This window comes from Acanthisitta chloris, unplaced genomic scaffold (assembly GCF_000695815.1).
Source record: "Acanthisitta chloris isolate BGI_N310 unplaced genomic scaffold, ASM69581v1 scaffold20573, whole genome shotgun sequence".
Classification (NCBI taxonomy): domain Eukaryota; kingdom Metazoa; phylum Chordata; class Aves; order Passeriformes; family Acanthisittidae; genus Acanthisitta; species Acanthisitta chloris.
In genome coordinates, this window is record NW_008663499.1 from 13,131 (window position 1) to 37,119 (window position 23,989).

At 44.0% G+C, this 23,989-nt stretch overlaps 1 protein-coding gene across 1 annotated transcript in view; it reads right to left on the minus strand.

The window, feature by feature from the left end:
* Positions 1-23,854, minus strand: part of LOC103798742 (arginine-glutamic acid dipeptide repeats protein-like) — a gene marked incomplete at both ends in the record, with an annotated part of 36,813 nt that extends 12,959 nt beyond the window's left edge. The window contains one exon of the mRNA XM_009071023.1: positions 23,774-23,854. Within this exon, the coding sequence (XP_009069271.1) occupies positions 23,774-23,854 (81 nt within the window). The remainder of the gene's footprint in view (positions 1-23,773) is intronic.
* Between the last annotated feature and the right edge of the window lie 135 nt (positions 23,855-23,989).

Genomic DNA, 23,989 nt, shown 5'->3' on the forward strand with positions numbered 1-23,989 from the left:
ATTCTATGGCTGTTCTTCCTTATGGGCCTGGACCCAGAGAGAGGAAAATTTGGAACTTTCGGTCTGATCAAGCTGAAAGCACTGCAGAAATGCAGCAGGGCAGGGCAGAGCAGCTCAGCAGAGTTGGACCTGTGCAGCTCAGTCTGTGCCTCTGCCAACCATGACGAATAGGTTTGCACATGCTCTAATTAAGCAGTAAGTCTCAGCAGCTTGTTCAGTAGCACTGATTAATGTCCACCTTGGGTGCACAGGAATCCTGCACAGCCCAACACATTACTGGGACTTTAAGAGAAGCTTTTAAAAAACAGGCAGTATTTTACTTAACACTACAAAAACCTATTAAAAATCGTGGGATGCTCTCTAAGGAATACCCTGAAGAGCTCAGTCCCTGGCATATTTTAGAAGCAGAGGAATTTTATCTAGCAGCTCCTCTGGCCATTTGTTATCTTTTGGGTGGCAATACAGCCCTCTCTCCATAGCCTCTGCTAGAAACTCTACCTACAATTTCAGGAGAAGATTGGCTGTCCTCACCCTCTGTTTCCTTGCTCTGCACACAGCAAGGTAAGCTCCCTGTTTTCCCTTTTTATTTGAGATTCCTGGCAAACAGGCTGGCCAAGTGGGAATCAAAAGAGGAGACAGGTGTTTAAGAAAACCAGGCTAACTCCTGGAGTTTTCTGCTGCTAATTTACTCCCAACACAGGAACAGCCACAGAATTTCCTGGGAACCCAGCCGAGGCTCCATCTGCATCTGCTGGATTTCATTTTGTTGTGGAAAAAACCTGCCATCAGATACAGCTTTATGACTTCTAATTGTTTCTGCTAATTGAGTAACTGGTACCCTGCTTAGTCCTCTGCAGACCAAAGAGAGAGCTTCTATCTCCTGCAAGTGATGCTTTTGTTCAGAGACCTAACACAGGTCCTGAAACTGCAGCACTCCTGAGAGGGCTGAAATGAGCTTGGAACCTGAAGAATTCACTCCAAAGTACCTTAAGCAGTGAAGAGACTAAAATAATTTCACTGTGCATGTTAGCTCAACACACAGATCACTTCTGCAATTCCCCCAGGAGAATATATTTGCCTTTCTTAACTACTACTACTAATTCTGCACCATAATGAGGCAGTGCAAACTAAACCCAACTCCTGAACTGAGGAACTGGAAGTGGCAAGAGGTGCAGAATAATGGGATCACTAGTAGGAAAGAGTCAGTGCAGGGACTGCAAGGCCAAGAAGAAGAAGGAAACACACTCTGGATGTACATAATCTCCTTCAGAACAAACACTATCTGCAGTAACACAACACTCCAGCACTGTACAGCAACTTCCATTTGATGACAAAGGCAATGAGCTTTTACAAATTAAGTCTCAGCACATCCTTTTGAAGATTTATAGTGTGGAGAAGCAAAGAGACAGAAGATTTATAAATTGGCTGAGATCAATCCTGTGTGGGAAGTACAACTGTGCCGATTAACCTCGGACTGTGTGAGCAGCTCCAGCAGTGACAGGCTCTGGAATTCCTTCATCATTCCAGCCCAGGCCTACTGGACAGGCTTATCCATCCTTATTAGCTCTGGCTGAGTGTTCAACAGTTCGTTTTCCTTTTGCCCTCAACTCAAGCTGCTTTTCCTTACAACTGGATATCTGTTTCACTCCTACCCCTTGACTATGGGTTTTGGCAAACCACAGAGAAATCTAAATGTTGTTGTCTACAGCCTGAAAAAAAACACCAATCCCATTTCTCTGTGTCACATCAGATTCATCTTTTTCATGTAGTTGATTTGTTCATCTTTGCAGTGTTTACAATTAAGGTTGCACAGACTGGTGGGAAATAATGACCATTTTATGGTACTCACTCTCAGTTTCTGCTCTGTGCAAACAACGCTTTTCCCCTCCCATTTTTAGGGATTTAAGTACCAGTGTTAACAGTTCTGCAAGCAAAACAAATGCAGAGCACACTGGGGCATTGTTTTTAGCCTCAGCCACAGCTAAAAGCTGCTGACCCTCTCAGCAGCTGCACATCATGCCAGAATGAAAAGAAAGCTTTTGTAATTAAGGTTTCTTCCTCCAGAGATTCTTCTTTGTTAATCAACAGAGTTCCCAATCCCCAGAGGAACTCACAGGCTGTTGGCTGCATCCATTACTAATTGTTAAAGCCTAACTTTAATAGTGGCCCTGATGGTTCTCCAGGACTGGGCAACCATTGCCAGGGTCACCAGGTACAGCCCACAGGGATCTCTGGTGCTTGATCAGTCATGAGGTTATCAAAACACTGAAGAACCTGCACATTTCTCAAGGGTTGATTTCGTACTCAGTTCCCCTTAGCAACTTACATTACAGCAATTTGGAGGTGAGAAATCCTGATTGGTTTGACTGCTTTTAACTCAGTAATTTATTTTACCTTCTACCTCTTGTCTTCCACACTCCTCTCCAGCCTTTGCCCCAGCACAGTGCCCACCCTGCAGGTCTCCCATTCCACCAGAACCCAACTCTGCATCACTCATGTGATGCTTTCACCCCTAACACCACACACACGAGCCAAGGGAATCAGGCACAGTGTGGTTCTGAAGAATAAAGCTGAAATACCTTTGCAGAGGTGCAGAAGTGGCTATTTTCTCGAGCCAGAGACATCTTCCAACCCACATCACAGTCCTGGGGTTCACAGCTGTTCCAGGCAGCATCTTTCCCTGCCAGTCTCTTGTTAACTAGGAGTTCTCAATATTGGAGCTCACACAGCAGGTTGAGGAGTGAGATAAATACTCAGAGAAGTTAAATGCAAAGTATTCAGGAAAGCTTTCCAGGTAGAGCATCACATCTTTCCCTCTCCACATACATTTCTCCACTCCATCACTGCTGGTACGTGGAGAATTTGGCAGCACCATACAAGGATTTTCTCCATGAAGGTGCCAAGCACCAATACTTCATCCCTTGAACTGCACTTTCCTTTTGCACCAGCTCAGTAATTAAGTTTCTTAGTTGCATATTGCTGCAGTTGAGGTGTGGCACAAACCCCATTTCACTGCTAGTGGCTGCACACCCTGACAATACCTTTCTCAGTGCTTAAAAGACATCACATTTTCACTCCTTAAAGCAAAGGTACTGGTGCTGCTTCGTGTGGGCATGGATGAGTGAGCCATAAAGCAGTTCCAAGCACCACACTCCACCCTGTAAACATTTTGCTATTTATGTGCCCTTCATTACATGCACAATCTTATCTCTGCACATCCTCAAAGCGACAGCACTCAGGGTCACCCTATAAAATATACATCAGCAATGTTACATTTAATGACTGGAGAGAGCAGAGACATGAAGGATGGGAGGAGTGGAATACTGCAGGATGGTTTAAAGGGATCATCAGTTCTATCTGTGCATTTCCTGAGGTGATAATTGAATGACAGTGGCTGGGAGGAAAATCCATTTTTGAGCTTGGGAAAGGACTGTTAAGAAGCTGTTTGTGTGCTGGCAGCATGGAATGGCTGCCAGGGAATGGGAAAGGCTCCTTCAGCCCCAGCTGAAGGAATCTCTGCTTGTTGGATTTTATAGAGGGGCTGAGAATCAGCTCAAGTACAATCAGCTACTCAAACCAATCAAAAAAATATTGACAGATTTTGGTCACTTATCTGCCAACTACACTGTTTGCTGCTGTGGTTTGCATGTCTGCTCAAATCCACTGGAATTAAAGGCCAATTTGTGTGTGTGCATGAGGAAGGGACACTGCAAACAACAAACAGCATTTTCCACTTTCATAATTTCAGTTTAAACAAAGCATTAAAAATTCAACTCTACTATTCAGCAGGGAACTTAATTCCCTGCACCTCAGTCGGGTGTAGAGATACTCATTTGTCTCCTAACAACTGAAATTAGGCCTGGAATTACTAAGAAAGTTTTCCTGCTTGAAAAGTATTTTGATTATTGCATGATGCCAATTTATAAATGCAACCAAACTATACTGACTGAAACCTTTCTTGTGTTATAACTGTGAGGTTTTTGGTTCTGTTAGTTGATTACTTCACAGCAATAATGCAAGTTGGTGATTAAAACAAACCACTTGCAGTGAACTGGCATTTGAAATCACTGCAATCCTACACAGACACAGAGTGAAGGGATGATGGAAAACATTGACTCTGAGCTCAGCAGAATGGGTTTTCTCCCACTAGAATACTGGGGAGGAGAAAGAAAATAACCCTCCACATTCACACTCTGCAGTAGCTAACCCAGACAAGCATTCCACTGCTCAGCAAATTCCACTTCTGTCCAGCTGGAAATTCCCCCAGTGATGAGATGGATATCTCTTGCTGATCTGAGAAGATGATTCCTCATGGTGAAGTGCTTACCCCTTGCAATGCACATTCCTAGCTCAGCTCACCTGAGAAGCCACTGGAGCCTCTGACATTCACCAAAGAAGTTTCTAGTTATTTTCCAAGCCCCAGTTTGAAAGTCATGAACTGGTCCATGTGTGGGCAAAGCATTTCAGGTGGAACACACATCATCACTCAACACTTCTGGGGCACCTTGGATGGGCTGGAAAAGAGTTCCAATCCCCGAGTTGCTGCAGCTTCTCTGTAACAGTTAAATGTGTAAATCCTACATTTTATGGGCCACCAAGGACTGCTTTGCTGTTAATTAGAGCTGCTCTTTGCTTCCTTGTATGAAACTGTCTCAGGGCTTCCCCAGGTTAAGTTAGAATATATTACACTGCCAGGCTTCAAAACAAATCTGATTATTGTCATATTCTATTACTGGAATCCAGTGTCATTCTCAGTAGGATTCACTCCATCCCCATGATGTCAGACAGTTTTTATTCCCCTGATGCCTTTGGAAAGTGGGATTTTGCCTCTGGATTAAGAACACAGCTGACTTGCATTGTGCTCTGCACTCTCAGCCCCTTTTCCTGGGCAGCCAGTGGGCACTGAGAAAATAAGATACCACAAAAACAAGGCAATAAATGCAAATTCTGAACGTTAGATTAGATTTTCCATTATTAACAGGGCAAAAAGGTGAGGAAGAGTTGTTTCTCAGATGTCATATTCTCTAACTGCTTTGATTTAAATATAGAAATCAGAACTAAAGTTCCACCTAGTCCTGGGACAACCACTAGCACTGCAGTTTTGCCTGTTCCAGGCTCCTGATGTCTGCCCACGGCCCTGCATTCCACACTTCCCTGCACCAGATGTTTTAGCTTTTCCAAGCACATCTGTGCTGAATCACACAAAGCCTGGCTTGTCAAACGTGCACACTACCTTCCCTGACACACAGCTTCCTCCCTCTGCAGCTCCTGACCTCTGGGGGAGCTGCTGGGGTTTAACAGTTTAGTCTGATAAAGCCATGTTCCAATCAGCAGCATCCTGAAAATACTCAAAGTTACACAGGAGATAAACTTTGTAAAACCATCCTGAGAGCTAATGAGGAATGGGGAGATGGAATCCCCTGGGAACAACTATTTTCCATGCCTTTTTGTTTTTTTTTAGAAGTCCTCACAGGTGGTTATTTGATGATGAAAACTATCACTCCCCCTGACTTCATGCTGAAGACAGACAGAATTTGACATCTTAATCAAACTCTCTAGCACAGGATGTCCAACACCTGAGCAAGCCAGATGGGAGGAAGAAATTCATCCATTTGACACCTGGGAAGGATCAGCTAAACTCATACAAAGCATCAGCTTATCACTGCAAACTCACACATAAACAGAGGGTTGGGGAGGTTACTGCTCTGCTTGAGTTATGGACAAAGCAACCAACTTACAAACAAAACCTTCCAGACCAAGTCCCTGATTTTAACCAGACTCAGCTCCTCTCAGATCTGGTCCCTGAACAGCTGTTTTCCTTTTACTGCTCTCCAAGAACATTTCTCTAAACCAGTAGATTTTCTAGCTGAGACGTGGAGGGCTGAGGGGTACTTATGTGTCTTCCTGTTTATCTGAGCAAGGGATGACAAGAACATTGAAGCAGGACATCAAGCAGCCCCTCCACCCCCCAAACCACAAAGAACTGCCACGTAAGCTGCTTATCCCTCAGTTATTGTTGCTTCCCTCCGGTCCCAAATTCTTTCTGTCAGGAAAAAAAACCCTTAGCAAGCAAAACTGAACTAGAAGACAATGCTAAGAGTTGTAAAGCAGCATTAGAAAGAGCAATTCATTGTAGCTGACTATAATCCCTATATGGTATTATAGGTATTCTTTACATCTCTCTTCTGCTCTGGTGTCTCCTGAAAGAATTAATCCAACTGCTCCCTTGGAAAGTGAATTTGATCCCCACAATTAGGGGTAAGAAAAAAAAAGAGGCACCAGTAATTTGGGGCATGACTTAGGGCTCTGACTCCTGTTTTACAAATCCTAGTCTCACAGCAGTATGTTCAGGGGTTGGGATGGAGTTCAGAGATGATCCAGCCCCAACCCCCTGCCCTGGGCAGGGACACCTCCCACCAGAGCAGGTTGCTCAAGGCTTGATCCAACCTGGAATGAACACTGCCAGGGTTGGGGCAGCCACAGCCTCCCTGGGCAACCTGGGCCAGTGTCTCACCACCCTCATAGGGATAAACTTCTTCCTGATATCTAACCTAAATTTCCCTCTTTCAGTTTATCCCTGTTACTCCCATGCCCCTCACAGGGATGCTGACTGAGAGAAGAGCTGTGTAAGCAGGGAAGGAAAGCAGTGTGATAAAGAAGGAAATTAAAGCAATAGCATTTTTCATCAACACCAAAATCAACTGACACTCAAGAGATGTCGAAACTCAAGAGCTCTGATTCACACCACTAGGCCAACAAACCTTTCAACAGCTATTTCTCACAGGTTGGGCACATTTCAGCTTCTGCCCTGCTGGATGCAATAAACTGCTGCAGCACTGGAACAGACATCTCCATCTCCTTGGTCGTGCACAATTCCTATTACCCAGAATTGCAGCTCTGTGTGCACTTACCCACCAGGGAGACAGAGGAGCTGTTAGAGCTGAAGGGCAGTACTGGCTAAGGAACAAATAAATGGCTATAGACCTTCTGAGCTTTATTATGGAGTCTGATCTGGTGATGAGAGCGATGTGAGCGCTGGTTATCTGTGACAACACATCTTCAGGTTCAGCAATCCCCTGGGTCAGCCTGGCCCTGCATTCCTGTGCCAGGGGGAAGCAGTGCAGAGCCCAGGGAAGCTGTCAGCAAGGGCACTGCCCTGTCACACTGCCTGCCTGCCACTCCAGGAGCATTTCCCTCACAGCAGCCTGACAAGCTCGTTCTAGAGCTGCCTTTGTGCCTCCCCCAAACACATCTCTGCATTTCACTTCACTCCCCAAGAACAGCTCAGTTCCCTCCCGTAAACAAAGTCAGGTTTATTTCCCTCTCCATAGCTCTGGACTTGAGCTGTCACTACTTGCCTTCCTGAGTTATTCTGCAAGGGAAGTAGAGATGGAGACAGTTGTGATGAAGAGGAATAAAATGTCACTTTTACCCAGTCAGTCATCTTCTGAAGACTGAGATGAAGACTTTCCTTTACTGTTTTATTAGCTATGCAAAACTAGGTAACAAAAGTTATATATCAGACATATAAATAGTGATAGATAATATAATCTATTTAATGATAGTTATATATCCAACAAAGCTTGACAGGTCCTGCTACACTCCCCTCAGCCCAGACCCCCCTCTCCCACCCCTCCATGGCACAGCTCTGGCTCTCATCATATAAACACTTGCATCAACACGAGCTCAGAAGTTCTTTACTATTTCAGTCAGACTATGCCAACAGGCCTTGGAAACACAGAGACTGACTGATCAGGTATTCCACAGGCAGGGAATGTGACACCATGGATTCCCTGCTGCCATGTCTAACAGGCACAGCACGCTGGTGCCTACCACCAGGCACTGAGTGATCAGTTTAATTAGAGCTTGTATTCAACACAGCACCAAGGTGTCAGAAACCAAAAGAGAAGCACTCAGAATGGGGAACTTCAAAACAACATGAAAGAAGATGTTCTATCAATACCTGTTGGCCTCCTCCTTTGAGAGAAAGCCAAGCTGTCTGGTCTGTATTTCCACTCCTGTGGCTCTTAAAGGCACAAACAGTTATTAAGTGATTGATGAGCTGCAGCCACAAAGCTTCTGGAATTGTTCAAAGGGGAATCTTCACACTGCTCCCAGAGAACAACCCAAACACTGCTGTGTCTGCAAACAGAACCATCCTGCACTTTCAACAGGACATTTCCATCCCTAACAGCCACAAACATTCTGTTTTTCCCTCTCACCTTTGTTTTTTCTGGAACAGTTTCTCCCCCTGCAAATCAACCAACCAACCTGTGGCCCTAGTCAAAGCACAGCAGTTTTCATCTCTTAAGAAAGTTGGATTTCATTGTGGGTTTGGTTTACTACAGCAAAACCCTGAGCTATAAAAATATCCCTGAGGAAGATGCAGAGCCCCAGTGACAGAGCTCAGGGCTGGGAAAAGCTCAGGATGGATGTTGAGGGCACTGATTTCACTGCCATGTGTATGTATGCAGACTGGAGTGCCAACCATGTACTTGGTGGAGACACATTCTCCTTTTTCTCTGTAACTGTGGCAGATTTGTGAAACAAGAGCAGTGTTTGACACAGAGCTTGGGCTCAGGCCAAGCTCAGCAAACCACCACAGGCTCAGCAAAACACCAGTAATGTTTCCTGTAAACACTGAACACTCCTGGGTTTCTCTGTGTCCTGCCCCATCACATCAAACCTGCAGTAAAAGCTCAGCCTGGAAAGGCCATGCTGACATAGGATGAATCACTCTGGGAATCCCCCAGCTCCTACCCTTCTCCTTTCCTTGTCCATCCAAGTCCTTGCAAAGCTTCTCCTACAACCAAGCTTTGGAGTGGTCTCTCCAAACCTCAAGGGCTTTGATCCCCACAGCACCTTCACAGACCAGGCTGAGATGTTACCCCATTTCACAGCACTCAGAGGGACTTGCCAAGCCAGAGAATGCCAAGGAAAGAACAAGGAGATGATGTCAATCTGCTTTACAGAGGGTTGAAGCTATTGGTGTGAGCACACACTGCTGGATCATACCCAATCTTTCATGCACCAGGTCCTTGTCCCGGGGCTGCTCTAACCCATTCATCCCCAGCCTGCAGTGACAGAGGGATTGCCCCAACCCAGGGGCAGAACCCTTGGCCTTGTTGAGCTCCAGGTGACGACTCGATGCCTCATCAGAACAGTGACTTGGTGAGTCAGAGACATGATGCTTTGATTTGGTGTGGGCCAACAGGCATGAAAGGGAAGTTCTTTCTACAGCTAAGTGCTAGAAAAACGTTCTTTGTGTGGTTGGTATCTTTGCAGCCTCCCTAAATGCAGAATGCCAGTGTTTTCCATATGAAATATTCACTAACCTGGGAATGCTCTCAGCTCAGTGTGCACTTCTCCATCAATTAGGAGTCACACAGGCCGTGACAGCCACCTCAGCTCTTCCAGGCTTTGCTGCTCCTCACAATTCATCACCTCCAGTTACACAACAGCCACATCACAACAGCCTTTCTCTTCTGCTTAACTCTTCCCTACCTGTCTGCCCAGTTTCTCAGCTGCCAGCAGCCTGTTCCACCCACCACAAACCCCTCAGGAAAATCCAAAGCAGCAAAAAGCCACAGACTCAAGAGAAGAGTTCCTGTCTGACTGCAAATCCACCCAATGACCCAAGCAAGGCTGAGACCCTGCAGTAACATGGATTGAGGCAAAGACAACTTGTGGCACATGACAGACAGACCACAAACACTATTTTCTCCATTAAAAAAATCACTTTCCTGTGCTAGATCAACCCACATATAAGCAGAGAGGATGTTCTGAGTGTCTCCTGTACTGTTCTGTAATTCACTTCACCTCTTATTAAACTAATCACAGTAACAGTACCAGGATAGATCATTTATTTCTGGCCCATCCTTGTAGGTATTGTAAGAAAAATGAGTAATTTCTTTATTTCTTTGTTTCTATTGCTCACATGCGAAATCCCAGTCTGGAATTCAGCCCATTCCCACATCCCAGAGGATGACCAGGATTCCCTGTGTCTATACACTGCTCTCAGTCCTGCAAACATGACCAAAAGTGGCATCTTTGGGTGGGAATAAAACAAAAGCAGTCCATGAAGACAGATGTTTTCATGCAAATGCTGCTGATAGGAAAAACTAAAAGGGAAATATAGAAAGTGATGCACTAAAAAAAAGTAAAAATGGAATCACTCAGTGGAAGTTTTCTATCATGTTGTTTTTCACTCCCATCTCTTTAAAAGGTTACATGAATCTTTCATACCCAAACACACTCCAGAGGCTCAACAAACACCTGACACTCCACTCAGGCATGTAAGAGTTTTTATATTGCTTATTTTATACCATGTAAAAATATCACCAACAGCTCAGTGCCTGCGAACATCAGGCTGCACACAGCAGGGAGCTGTGTCCCAGGCTGCAAAGGGACTTGGCATAGGTGAGATGTGGAATTCTTCACTTCCAACTCACTGGTTCATGTTCAGTCTGAAGTATCAGCGACACCAGAGCTGGAAATATCCCAAGGAGCAAATATTCATCTTGGGGGAGCAGAGTATTTCAAGGAGTCAGAGTTTAAATCCACTCTGAAGCATCTAGATATGAGACAACACCAGGAGAGAAAACCAACAGCAATTCATGTGGAGTTTGTGTGACCCCTAATGGGTTTGGCCTCCCTGAAGAGTGACACAGAGCAGAGCAGCACTGCAAAACCTCAAACTCCTCTGAGATGGGGATGAGCATCTAAACTAGAAGGTAGAGAGACACTAAAACATGAAAAAAAGCATGAGATGAGGGAGCAGAAGCGAAGAACAACCCTTTGCAGATTAGAAACAAATAAAACTCTCCAAACAGAAAAATAACAAACCCACAACTAGTATAAATTCTTCCCTTCCAGTCAATCACAGCAAACAATTACCTTGAGCAGAGGAACATCATATAGTGAGAGCTCAACTAAGCAGAAATTCCTCCACCGTCAAGTGAAAAATTCACATTTTCAAAGGCATATTAAAAGTGGAAATACATATATATGTGACTAACACATAACTGAACCCAAATACTAAGTTCTTACAGTGGTTGTGTGTATTTATTTTGCTATTTTTTCTGTATTTAAACCCACCCAGACCTTCCTAACTTGCATTCCCCAGCAGGAAGCTGTTGCTAACCCGACCAGCTCCCAGTTGTGCCTCCCTCCAGGAAAACCTGGAGACACAAAGCAGCAGGACAGGTTTTGTATTACTCATGTTTCCCTAATCCATCACACACATGGCTACTGCAAAGTGCTCTCATAATTGAAACCACTCATTGTCCATCAGCCCAGCAAAGCCTTTGCTGTGGGTCACTGGGCAGTTTTTATTGTGGTTTGGTTCCTCATCAGGCTTAGCAAAATGTGTACCATGAGGACTCCAGGAGGATCCAGAGCAGGTGCAGAGCTCTCAGCACTGAGGTGTGCAGGGCTCCAGGACTCAGGAGGAATCACTTCACACAGTTCCTCCTACAAGAAGGGTTTTTAACCTACTAAATGAATTCATTGCAGGGTGCACATTGTTTCTGCTCCAAGACACAGGTACCTGCAACTTCTTTTTTCAGTGTTTGCATCTCAAGAGGGCAGAAATCCCATGGCTAAGAGATCCCTGAGGAGCAGGAAAGCTGAGCTGCCAGGAATCCATCCAGCAGCTTGGAGCGAGCAACGTCAACATCAATTATTATGGAGACAGGGCAAAATAAGACAGAGGCAACAAAGCACTGGCAGCAGCTAACTTAGTTTCCTGCTGCCCTCTAAAAACTCTTCTGATGCAATGAAATGGAAATCCCCATTTTATCCTGCAGATGAAGGTGACCTTGGGAAGTGGAGGAGAAGAGGAATAAAAGCAGATGGATGATCCTAGGGAGCTCAGCTCCCTCCAGCCCCAACCTTCCATGGGGGGACAACCAGGTCTGAAATGTCAGAGCAAACCTGATCTATCAGTCTTCTTGCACTGGGTTTCCACTAGCTGTGTTTGCTCCTGCACTGCTCAAACTGCAAAGACTTTACTACAGACATCATCCCAATTAAAGGAACTCCTCTCCTCCACAGCCTTCCTACTGCCAGCAGAGCATTACTACTCTGAAGTTACAACAGCAGGAGGCTGACAACAGAGTATTTGGGAAGTAAGTTACACAATGGGCTCTTCTCAGTCTTGAAGGACAGAGGATCTATTCCTGGAGAGAGACTGAAGCAACAATATCTGAAAAATCAGTAGCCCAAAGAACTTCTTCTTCCTGAAATACAAAGTCTCTGCTAGTCTGGGTTTGTTGTTTCGTTTGGGTTTTTTTTTTTTCCTCTCATTTTGACATGACCTTTATGGAACAACAAACCCAGACTGAGCAGTGCACCAGGAAAGCTGTTTATCCCCAGCCTGCAGGATTCCATCCACATTCTCAGCTCAGAGATGACAACTAAGACAGACAAACAGGATGCAAAACATAGTTTTAAACATTTCCCAGCTCTTTTCTACCTAAGTTTCCTTGAAAAGGTCAAAGCAAAACTTCAGCAATTCAAAGAAATCCAGAAACTCAGAGCTGCTTTGGCACAGCCATAAATATATCAGAGCAGCAATTCAGTGGTGATTCATAGGGATTTGTATTACTTAATTGCTGAAGCAATGAAACTTCAGTGGCAATTTGTAAATGCCAACATGGCACAGCCATGACTCAGGATTGTGTAAACATGGGATAAGGACTGTAAAAGTGTCTGGATGAGGTGGGAAATGGGAGGGAGGTTTTTCCTTGCACACGTGAAATCCCATAGATTTGTCTTCAGCAGCACTGAGAGTTTGCTCCATGGAAAAAAACAGTTAAGAGTGAGGCAAGTGAGGTCATTCTCTACCACCAACAGCAGTTTTCAACCTCCATTTGTCTCTTTATTATAGATACACACCTAAACCAAAACCTTCTCCAAGGGTATGTATGATTTGCAAGCATCTGGATAGCTATGGATTACAACTCCCTGATTGCTCAAATCTAACAGGATTTTAGTTTCCTCCTTTTCATCTTTGAGCTGAAAATTACTGCAATCATTTTTGAAAGTCTTACAAGTTTCAGACACAGATTTCGTCTGAAACAAAAATGTTACTCACCTTTAAAGATTGTAACAAGGGACAGAGAGGGAGGAGAGCTCTATGTCCAGTGAACAAATTCTTTTTAGAAGCTCTTGTGCTCACAAAAAAAAGGAATCTCTCCTCAAGTCAGGCAACAACAACAACAAAATCCATCACCTCAAACAGCACAGAATAAGAACACGAGCTGGGATTGCTAAATCAATACAGCTCCAACACAGCAGTGCAGGTGGGAGGTCTCTGTCCTGTCACTTCCAGAGTGCAAGGTGAAGGTCCAGTTACACAACTCAGTCATTCTCCAGTCTGGATCTCATTTGGCAGTGGGAAGAAGTAGGATAATTCATGTTTCCATATGCTCTGTAAGCACTCAGACTGTGCAAGGTTTATGAGACATTTTTAGACACATCTCAACCTGAAAGGTATGAGATTCTGTAGAATAAAACTAAGGGGCCAAACCCAAATCCTCCTATTTCTGTACATGACGTCCTTCCAGTTCCTAAGCCATGACACATCCTAAATTTATTACTGTACTACAGTGAAGAAAATCTGTGCAGAAAGTGTTGTCTGTGTGACAGCAAAACTGCAGAGGGGTCAGCCAAGCTCTACTGAAGCACAACCAGCAAAGGTGAAGAACACTGCCCAGGCAGAAAACAACTTAGTAGACAAACTAAATTCATTTTTAACCCTCAAACTTCAGGGAAGGGAAAGTAAGGGATGAAAAGTAACAGTGGTAGAGCTGCAGGCACAGGGCAAGGAGTTTACAGTTTAATGGGGTTTCTTTTGGTTGCTTTGTTTGCTGGGGAGGTGCATGATTTATTTCTCCCCTCTCACTGCATTTGAGGTAATGAAAGACTTAAGAGTTTTGGCAAAGATCCTCTCCTTAGCCATAAAATTTTTTTTAAAAAAAGAACTGTAATTAAACTTAACCAGTAACAAAGCTAATCAAACTCAGCAGTAACAAAGGGCAACAGCAACACGTTCTCTGTATCAGATCTTCCCTTCTGGCCCAGAGCCCAGAGGTTTCATTACATTTTTCCTCCCCCCCCCATTTCACAAGAGCATTAACCAGCCCTGGCCCAGGATGCCTGAGCTTCACAAACTGTGTTTGCAGGAGGTCAGTTCCTCCTGAGGCCAAAAACACAGCACGAGCAAAGTGCTGAGTCTTTCATGTAGTACAGGAGGTTCTTAAAACTACTACTGTTCAGCTCAAAAATCTCAGAGCTTCGCAGCCCATTAGAGGTTTCTGAACCACAGAGAAGGGCAGAGTTAGCAAAATAAATCAAGGGTTCCCGTGGGATGTCCTATACAGCAGGCATAAAGCAGGATCTGAGCTGAACAACAGGGAGGACTTCTCAGATTGCAGAGGAAAGAGCTGGTTTGTAACCTGACTGTGCTCTCCTCTCTTTAACAGGGTCTGGAGGCATCGTGCAAAATAACTCAGTTTGTGTCAGGGGCACTGGGAGGGAAAAGAGAGCCCAGAAAAGTGTGGCTAGGGGAGGAGGAAGAGAGGATCAACTCAGCCGTTCCACCCGAGAACAATCTGTTTCACCATAGCAATAAAAGTACTTATCAGCACCTTTTCTGTGCCAGATTTCTCCCTGCTGTATAGGGGATTGGTAGTGTACAAAAAACCAAGATGACCAGAGCCAGAAAGGATTTCCCAACCATCAGTACCGTCAGCATTTGTGATTTTGTCATCCATCTCCTAACACTTTGTCTGTTTCTTAAGACTCCAAGTCCTTGACTGCAGCAATTACTGAGGAAACCACCTCCTTTGGATACATGTCCCAACAGACAAAGCTTCCAAGTTCCCCAAGCAATGAGAAGGGGAATTGACAAATTTAACCTTGAAAGATCTAAATCAGAAGGAAATATAACCTGGCAACATTCTAAGATTTAAAAAGATTAAGGGATGCAAGGAGCCAAAGGTTTTCTGCTTTGATTACTCAACATTTGATGCAGCACTACCTGAACCTTTTTAACCAGCCCAGAAGCAAGAAGTGAAGGTGAGCTGAATTTCTTTACTGCAGAACATGTGATGCTGCAGCAGCAGGATGGAGTCCTACCTTGGGACACAGCCAGAGGCACAGGCAGCACAGGGAGGAGCCTCTCACACTCCAAGGAAAAGGCACAAGCAGCACAAATAATGGACACATCCTTACAAGATACTGCTCACAAGCAGGACTGGGAAACCCAAAGCCTGAGCATTTCACAGCTTCATGAGCTTTGCTTTCCATGGACCAGGAAATATTAAGGTGCCACAAAATGCACCTCCTGGCAAGGAAAGGAACCCCCTGACTATAAATCCACCATCATGCACATGGACAGGGTTATGGTTGAGACTTACAGTCATCCTCCTGCCACCTGAGCACAAAATTCTTCCATAACCTGCAGCTGGGATAAAAGCAGGAGATGTTTAAGCAAAAGAACATCACCTAGCAGTAATCATCAGCATTTTTCTGTCCTGGCAATTTGAATTCTGTCACACTTGTAAGCATTTTCCTTTCAGATACAAAACAGAAAGGGAAAGAAAACCAAAAGCAAACAGAGCAGAAAAATGTTGGATGTTTCTCAGAGCACAGAGCTGGTTCTATCCACAAACAGCCTTACCTTCCCCTATGGCACAGCCTCTATTAACTCCCCATTCTCAGCTTATTCCACAATCTGTGTAATTCCTGGGAGTCTTCTTGGCATGAAAAAAAAACCCCAACAACAACCCCCCACCCCAGTAATCAACCACTGCTTCTCTCTTACAGCTGCTTCGGAACAAAACTGACAAAACGAGTGCATCTGTCTCCTGGAGCTGTTATTGTTTGCTCTCTCAGTACAGTCAGAGCAGCACATTACAGGATATTTAGGAGTGAATAATGTATTTGGGGGTGGTTTGATGCCAGAAGAAGGCAGCAGATACCATTCTTGCAGTGCCATCTGGGGCAGGAAGCACCGATTAAGGCCAGTGATCTGTTGTGTAAGAAGAAAGTTAATTTCATGCTCAGTGTGGCAGCAAGACACATTCAAAGTAGAGTTCATTCTCTGCCAACACATGATTTTTTTTTTTCTCCTGGTGCACAACCCTTTGCCCCAAATGGCTGCTCTACTGAACCCCACACAGCCTGGGCAACAACTTCATGTCTGGCTGTGTTAAGGAACCAAAACCTGCTCTGATTCTCCTGGAACACAACTCTCAGCAAGTCCAAGCTATGTCTATTTATTTACCTCTTGAACTTGAAAATTCAAAGCAAACTGCTGCAATACCTTCGGAAACTGTAATCTCTCCCTCACACACACTGTAAATACACACAGTGAGTATCACAGAGAGGATTACCTGGAGAGTAGTTCTTACTAAGCCATTTCAAACATCACACCCCAGGCAGGATTATACACATTCATTTCTTCAAGGAGTTACCCCAAATTTTCTAGTGCTAGCACTGCTCTAGGATGGGATGTCCCACTGACATCACAGCTGCTTCTAAGACTGGTTTATTTTAGCCTTTTTTAGAGCCATTTTCATGTCTCAAAGCATATCTTAACTGGATAGGGAACAAACAACACCAAGAGTTTGATGCATGACATCCATGGAAGAGTTTTGCCAGGATAGGACACACAAGCATGAAAATGAGCTGCACAAATGCTTTAAGATATACCTGTTTTATGTACCTGCAATTCACAGGACCATGGGGTTGATGTCTGAGCATTTGCTACAATCTGACAACTGCCAGAGAAGAAGAAAACTGCTGCTTGATCTCACAGGGCAAGAAAAATACAAAATAAAAAGTACAGAGCTGTAGAGGAACAAAAGCATTTTAACCACTCACACATACCCTTCAGCGCAGATGCAGAAAAGAATTCACAGTAAGAAAATAAACAAACCAAAATTCCTTAGGATGGTGAATTATAAACAGAAGGTTAAGGAAAATGCAGTGTAACACAACTATGAGGAGCCAGAGCAGCACTGTGTTCTCTCAGTTGTTGAGGAACACTCAGACAATATTGTATCAATTACCCAAATAATCTTGGTTTATATTTGCCTTACAAACTTCTCTCTACAAAGCAGAAATTGTCCCTTTTGGCTCCTGGACAGAACTCAATGCAATTGCCTAATGGTTCTCTTTTACTTGCAACAATATTTTACTCCTACCTTCCTCTAAACCTTCAGAGAAAAATAAACAATGAGTTGCAATCTTGTAATGTAAAATAATAATAATAAAAAAAAGCCACTGGAGTGCAGAGCTGATTTATTACCCATGTTCAATCCCAGAGTCCAGCTGGCACAGTGAATGCACCTTCTGCTTTTATGCTCTTTACCTACGAGTGTTTCTTAGTAAAAAACTCAAACAAGCAGCTCAGTCTTTGAGCTGATACAACTGTAAATTACCTTTGGAATACAAAAGGAAAACAACACAATTGAAAATTAATCCTCTTATTCTCTTAAGAGCTTTAAAACAAATAAAAACCAAAACACATTACTTTGTTTCTTGGGTTTTACTTGCTTCAGCTGAAATTGAGACGCAGAGGTATGAGAAAGGTATTTTGGTCTTTGGAGGATGTCCCCAGTCATTCATCAAAGCCCACACACATGTGGCTCTGCACACCTCCAACACCTGAAATCAGCTTTAGAGATGAAGAAAACATGGTATCTGTGAGAGTTACACCTTGATGTCTGTTTAAAGACCTTCCCAAACCTTCTGCTTTATTATCCACTAAAACGATGCCATTTGCAATAGGTTTACCAGCTAAACTTTTAAACCCAAAGCAAATCACAGTGAACACACACACTGACCAGCCCTTTGTAAACAGCTTCAGGTCAGAGCCACTTCAGGTCAGGAGTATCTCCACCTGAACTCAACATTTCATTACACTCTTTGGCCTTCCCCACTGTGCTCCTGGGAAGCACTGGGAACTGACTGGGAGCTGCCCCAGTGCATTGCTTCACCTTCAAATGCAACAGATTCATGTGCTCTTCCTCCATCAGCTCTGATAGCCACACTCACAAAAACAGGAAAAAACACCAGGCAACATGTTCCCTGCAGAAGAGTTTGTTATGCAAATGACTGAATGGTTTCACTTACACAGGAAAAGCAAAGAACTGCTGCCCCTGCCCGCTTTGCTAACTGGACTGAAGCCCAGTAGGATATTTGCTCTGACTAAAGGACAAAGTCTCAGGCTCTCCTTTAAAAACTGAAGCCCACACTCCCTGTTTCACCGGGAACAAACCCTCTGCCTGCAGGATCCACAGGCTGCAAGCACCAGCGGGATGAAATGAAAAGAAGCAGTGGCTGTTTATGTTGGCAGTGGCTTCAAACTCTAATGGAAAATTTCAGCTCTGCCTGCATCCAGCCTAGAACAAGTTATTAAAGAGAAAGGTTCAGCTTTCAACCAGCAAAGCCTTACACAGCTTGTCCCTTTCTGAATGCTCCTGCAGCAAAGACAAGTCAGGAAATAATATGCCTTGGCTGTGCACTGTATTAATATCCCATCATTAGGGGAATATGCCAGCAAATAAACTAGATTTCCTCGGGGAGAGGAGAACAGAGATAATGCCCACACAGCTCAGCCACAATGCAGTTCCTGCTGCAAACAGCTTCTACCACTAAATGCAAATATTACAAAGCCAACATAGGGGTGAGGAACCACTCGATACTAACAGACCAGAAAAAAAAAATAGTCATCTAATTATCCCTCTCTTTTTGATCAAAGGAAAACTGCTATTTGAACAACGGTGTTGAGGGAGGAGCTTTACCTTTGGGAGAGTTGTGGACAAATATTCCTGAGGCTGCTGGATATTCCTGCCACAGTCTGCCCCCCGAGAGGAGAGACACCTTGCCAACCTGCACATATGGCAACTGCACTGACCTTTCAGCTACTACACATTTGCACTATATTTAAGAGCTACTCAGGAAGCCAATATTGTGTATTACGTAACACAAGATTAAGCATTAATGAGGCAAGAGTAAAAATTGTTTATCTAAACCCCAATCTAAAATTAAACACAAGTTTATGCTGAAAGCTCACACTGCACTCATTTTGTCTCCTAACATTAACACAGCACAGCTTATTTCGTCTCTGAGGTAAGCCCCAGCAGCGTTTAATTTGGAGAGAAAGGTTTTACTATCAGAAAAGAGACTATTTCTCCTGAAGAAATGATGCATATTTAGTTCTTATGGGCATGGATACAGCACAGTGCAGGTATTTCCATCCGAGGAAAACAGCTGATGTTCATAACTTCTATTTACACTGTGTTTTAAAGCTAAATAAAGGAGCATCCAGCCCAAGGCAAGATCTTTTGACTGCACTCTGTCATCTCCTGCTCAGCAGCCAAACCAAAAAGCACACACACCACAGATACCTATGTGCTCAACAGGGAAATTCTAAATAAAATTAGACCAGAGTCTGTGTGGCTCCACAAAGATCCTCTGTCCTCTTTTTAGACTTCTTGCTAAGCAAGCAGCTCTGCAAGGCTCACTGAGGAGCCTCAGCCTGCCAAGGAAAGAGACAAGCAGACGAGACCAAGGGCACAATCCTTACCATAAAACTGGCCCTGAAGAACACAAGAGCCATTTGAGAACCTCAAAATAGTCAGATCAGTGTCACCCCCAGTTCTAATAGGTAGGAGAGGTCAGAAGTGCTCAGTCCTATACCTGTGGAAGACAAGATGGTTCTAAAACCTCAATTCATGACCATCTGATGGTGTAAGATGGTAATTCCTCTAGGACCCACGGAAGGGATGACCACAAACATCTCCCTCTGGTTCTAGCAGCCAAGTAAGCACCATGAGGTCTGAGCTCCTCTGGTCACACACCACCTCCGACAGAGCAGCCTGCAGAAATTCCAACCAGAGGGAAACAATCCTGCTGCTCCTGGGACTGTGGCCTTCAATCAAACTGAAACTGCACCCTGAGGCTTCCACAAGTGTTTCTGAGTGAGCAGCACAGGGGCAGGCTGGGGGGAACTTTGGATCCCAGCAAACTGACACCATGACTTGGCATCCTCCTCCTCCTGCTCTGATGGACATTGCTGCTCTGCACAAGCTCAAGTTCATTCCACGTTTCTATTTACCTTCTGCAGTAGCTAACACAGAGTTAAGCTATTTCCAAGAGCACAGTTAAGTCAATTCCCAACCTTGGAGACATTTAAGTACTTTTATCTCAGGCCTATCACAATGCTGGGGCTTCTAAAACTCTCAAATTCAAGTAGCTCAGCGTAATCACCTCAGGAATTCAGAGCAGAATGTTAAATACTTGGAAAATCCTGCATTATCACAAAGTTTTAGCAAATTATCCCAAATCAGGGGAGTTGGGGGGGGAATAAAACTCCATTTAAAGCCAGATCAGATACTTAAGGAAACTGCTGCCAGCTCTGTACCTTCCACTCCCAAGATGTGAATTTCAGTGGAAGTTATTAATGGAAACTGTTTGTGTCACATAGAAGCCTTTAAAATTTACTTCTTGGCTTACCATGAAGAAGAATCAGAAGTGCAGCTAAGCATGAACCGAATGAGAGCAGTTCATCAACTGTGTCAGTCAAGCACAGCTACAACTGAGAGAAAACTACTCAGGAGGAAGGGGAAAGGAAGGAAAATACATGGGAATAGAGGAGAAGTTGTATTTAAGACAGAGTTCAATGGAAACCCAAGGAAGTTTCAGCAGTTTGATTGAAAAATGTCATGGCTCATCTACATGGAGGAACTTTTTCTCCAGAGCATGAGAAGCTTTAACACTTGCTGATCCAGACTTAAAGCTACTGGTTTTCCTTGATCCACCTGAGCATTCCCAGGTAACATGTGATTTTAGTTCTGTGCCTCTTGCCTCTAAAAGCTTGAAGGAAATGCCAGAGCTATTTACCCTGATCTCCACTGGAAAGGCCTCTTGGACATCCACTTTGAAACAAACTGCAAGAGTGAAGACCTAAACAAACACTTTCCTTCTTACAGCATTTTTTCTTGCTTGCTATTCATTTAGAAAAAACAAAAAATATTGCAAGAAACTATGTCAAACTAGTTGAAACACCCAGTAACACAAGGTTTTCTTAAAAGATATTGCATGTTCAGTATGGAGGAAATAGTCAAGGCACAACTCAAATAGGACATTCCTTAACACACTTGTGAAGCTCAGTACAGTGTGGCCTAATTCTCATCTCTCACAGAGGCCACTTTACACCTTCCAATACTAGGAAAGAAATACAATGTCATATTCACCTCTATATTCTTTCTGCACAGCAGCCTCAGCTGGATTTAACACAAACACAGAGAATTCTGTGTCTCTTGTACTCCTTATCTTCCACCATTTCTATGTGCCAACCACTGAACTGAGGGTGATGTTAGGGAGAATTCTCCCCCAGAGCAAGGGGTAGGAACTGAAGTGCCTAGAAAGGCAGAGACTGTAGAAAAATCAGGATAATAAGGAGATTTAACTCCCCTCCCCACAGCCTTCAGTGACTAGGAAGGTAAACTCTTAATAAATGAGATGTATTGAGCTATTAGGCCAAGTCACTCCAAGAATTCCCCTAACTCATTTCCTCATTTTGCAGAACTTGGGAGCTGCTCTAGTGTTTTTGCATCCATATAATAATTTTTAGAGCTTCCCCTCATGTTAACATGGTGGGTAATGAGGAAAATAAGGCCTTATTTCTAGTGTTTCTGGAATTGCAACTGGGTTAACTTCACCTTGCAATAAAAAAATGGCAGGCAAAGTATCTGGAATTATTTTGGTGCTGAAAAAATATAGACAAATTAATTCCAAAGTCTTATAATTCACATTATTTATTATACCATTTTAAGGAAGACAAGCAAAGCTGGAGAGTCAAATATTTAGTGCAGCCTTTATTCTGCAATGTCTCACTGTAGCAAAACTGTTTTAATTTCTGGCTGAAAAAGACTGGGAATTTAAAAAGAAAGCAGAAGTGAGACCTGTGGGCAAAAATAGGAAGCAGAGATTAAACAACCCCTTGTAGGGCAAAGGTTATTTGCAGATCAGTTACCACAAGGGGCTAAAACAAGGAGCCCAAACCCAGCGAGTCGCTGCTTCCCACAGCTCAGACTTAATATTTAGTCTTCTCTGTACTAAAAAAATTAAACCTAATGAAACCAAAATGTAACACTTGAAAAGTGATAGCTTATATGAGGCTTAAAACAGCTTGCATGACTTTTAAGCAGCCCTAGGCCTGACATCCAAGCTCCAAGGTAGAACTGAAGTAGCACAAACAGGGTCAGACACCTGCCCCAACTCTCTGTTCTTTAGTTTTTCTTGCCCTTGCACCTGCAAAATGTTTTCCTCCATCACAAAAACACCCACATTTTATATTTAAAACAGAAATGGAAATTTATAAACCCCCAGTAGATTTCAGAGTTGCTGTCATTTGAACTTCCAAGAGTAGTTCTGCCTCTCAGGAACTTCACCAGCAGCAGAATGGTTCTAAAATTGTCCTAAGGTGATAAATTGTTCCATCTATTGGTTCTAAAATTGTTCTGTCTTAGGAGATGTTCTAAGGAAAAGCACTGCTTGAGTTAGGTGCTGCAAAGATCCATCCTATTTCAGCATTCCCTCTCTGCTGTCACCTTCCCAGCACTAGGCCTTCATGCCTCAAATCCAGCAGAATCCTAAAGCAAAGTCTACTGACACTTGATCAGTAATTAAGCTTCCTTCCCCAACAAAATCAGTGCACAGATACTCCAGGAACTGTTTCATCCTCCCCTTCCTATTTGGGTTATGCAGTGTTACTATTTACCACCAAAAGATTGTGCTATCACAGCACTGTCTCACAAGAACAGCTCAGAGGAGAATGGAAACATCCTACAGCAAGTGACAGGTTTGAAAATACATTTACAGTAAAGCTCTTCCCCCACTGCACACCCGAATTCCACACCTACCACAGCCCAAACAACCAGTTAGGCTTTAAATAAACATTTTCCAGATCGCTAACACACTGCTAGAAAATAGCCACGGAGTTACCTCCCTTCTAAATTCAGCTCAAGCATGAAAAACTGCTCTGCCAGACCCTCCCAGCAGCTAAGGGACACCTGCAGAACAGAAACCGAAGCTTCTAGAGCAGCTTTTGGCAACTTCGTGGAAAAGTAACCAGATTCCCAAAGCTTCCCAAAGCTCCTTTGAAGGAGAGTCAAGCACTCCTCCCTGTCCATCCTCCCTGGAGGCCCTGGCCAGGGGGTTCAGAGGAATGACAGATCCATAAGGCTGAGGAAGTTCAGGAGAGTGATGAGCCACAGATCCATCCCCAGGAGCTCCAGCCCTGCCCACACTCGAGGAACGCCAAGAGTTAAACACAACCACCCGATCCTGCAGGTCACAGCCACATACCTCAAGGCTTCCCGATTCAATTAGGTTTTGTTTTGTTTTAGGCTTTCTTTAATTACCCGATGCCATTCGAGCCCCGACTGGGCGACATAAATGTATTATCCCATCGTCGTGTCGGCATTTAAAATTAGATTTGCTCTCCACAAATACACTTCGCCCAAACCTCGGCGGCTCCGTCCAGCCGTGACGACTGTTTTTATGTAACATCTTTCGTGCCCTAAGACCTACAAACTGCGCTTGAAAATTAACAGCTACCTTGGCTGCTTGTGGATTTCTCTTCCCTTTATCTGAAGAGAAATCGGGGCGAAAAGGAAACAGCTTCGTGAGATGAAACGCGGAGAGAGGGGAAAAAAAAAAAAAAGCAAATTACGTAAAGTCGCGATGTACTTACAGTCTCCTTGTTGGGCAGCAACTCCTTTCGGATTCTGAAGAAGTTCTTGCCGTACTGCCTCAAGCCCTTAATGAAACGTTTCTGCGAGGAAACACAACAAAATAGCAGCGCGTCAGATACGGAACAGACAGGGAAACAGACAGAAAATAACCACGGAAAGCAGCGGCGGCTCCGGCGGCCCCAGCGCACCGGGCTGGGAGCTCAGCGCGGGGAGAG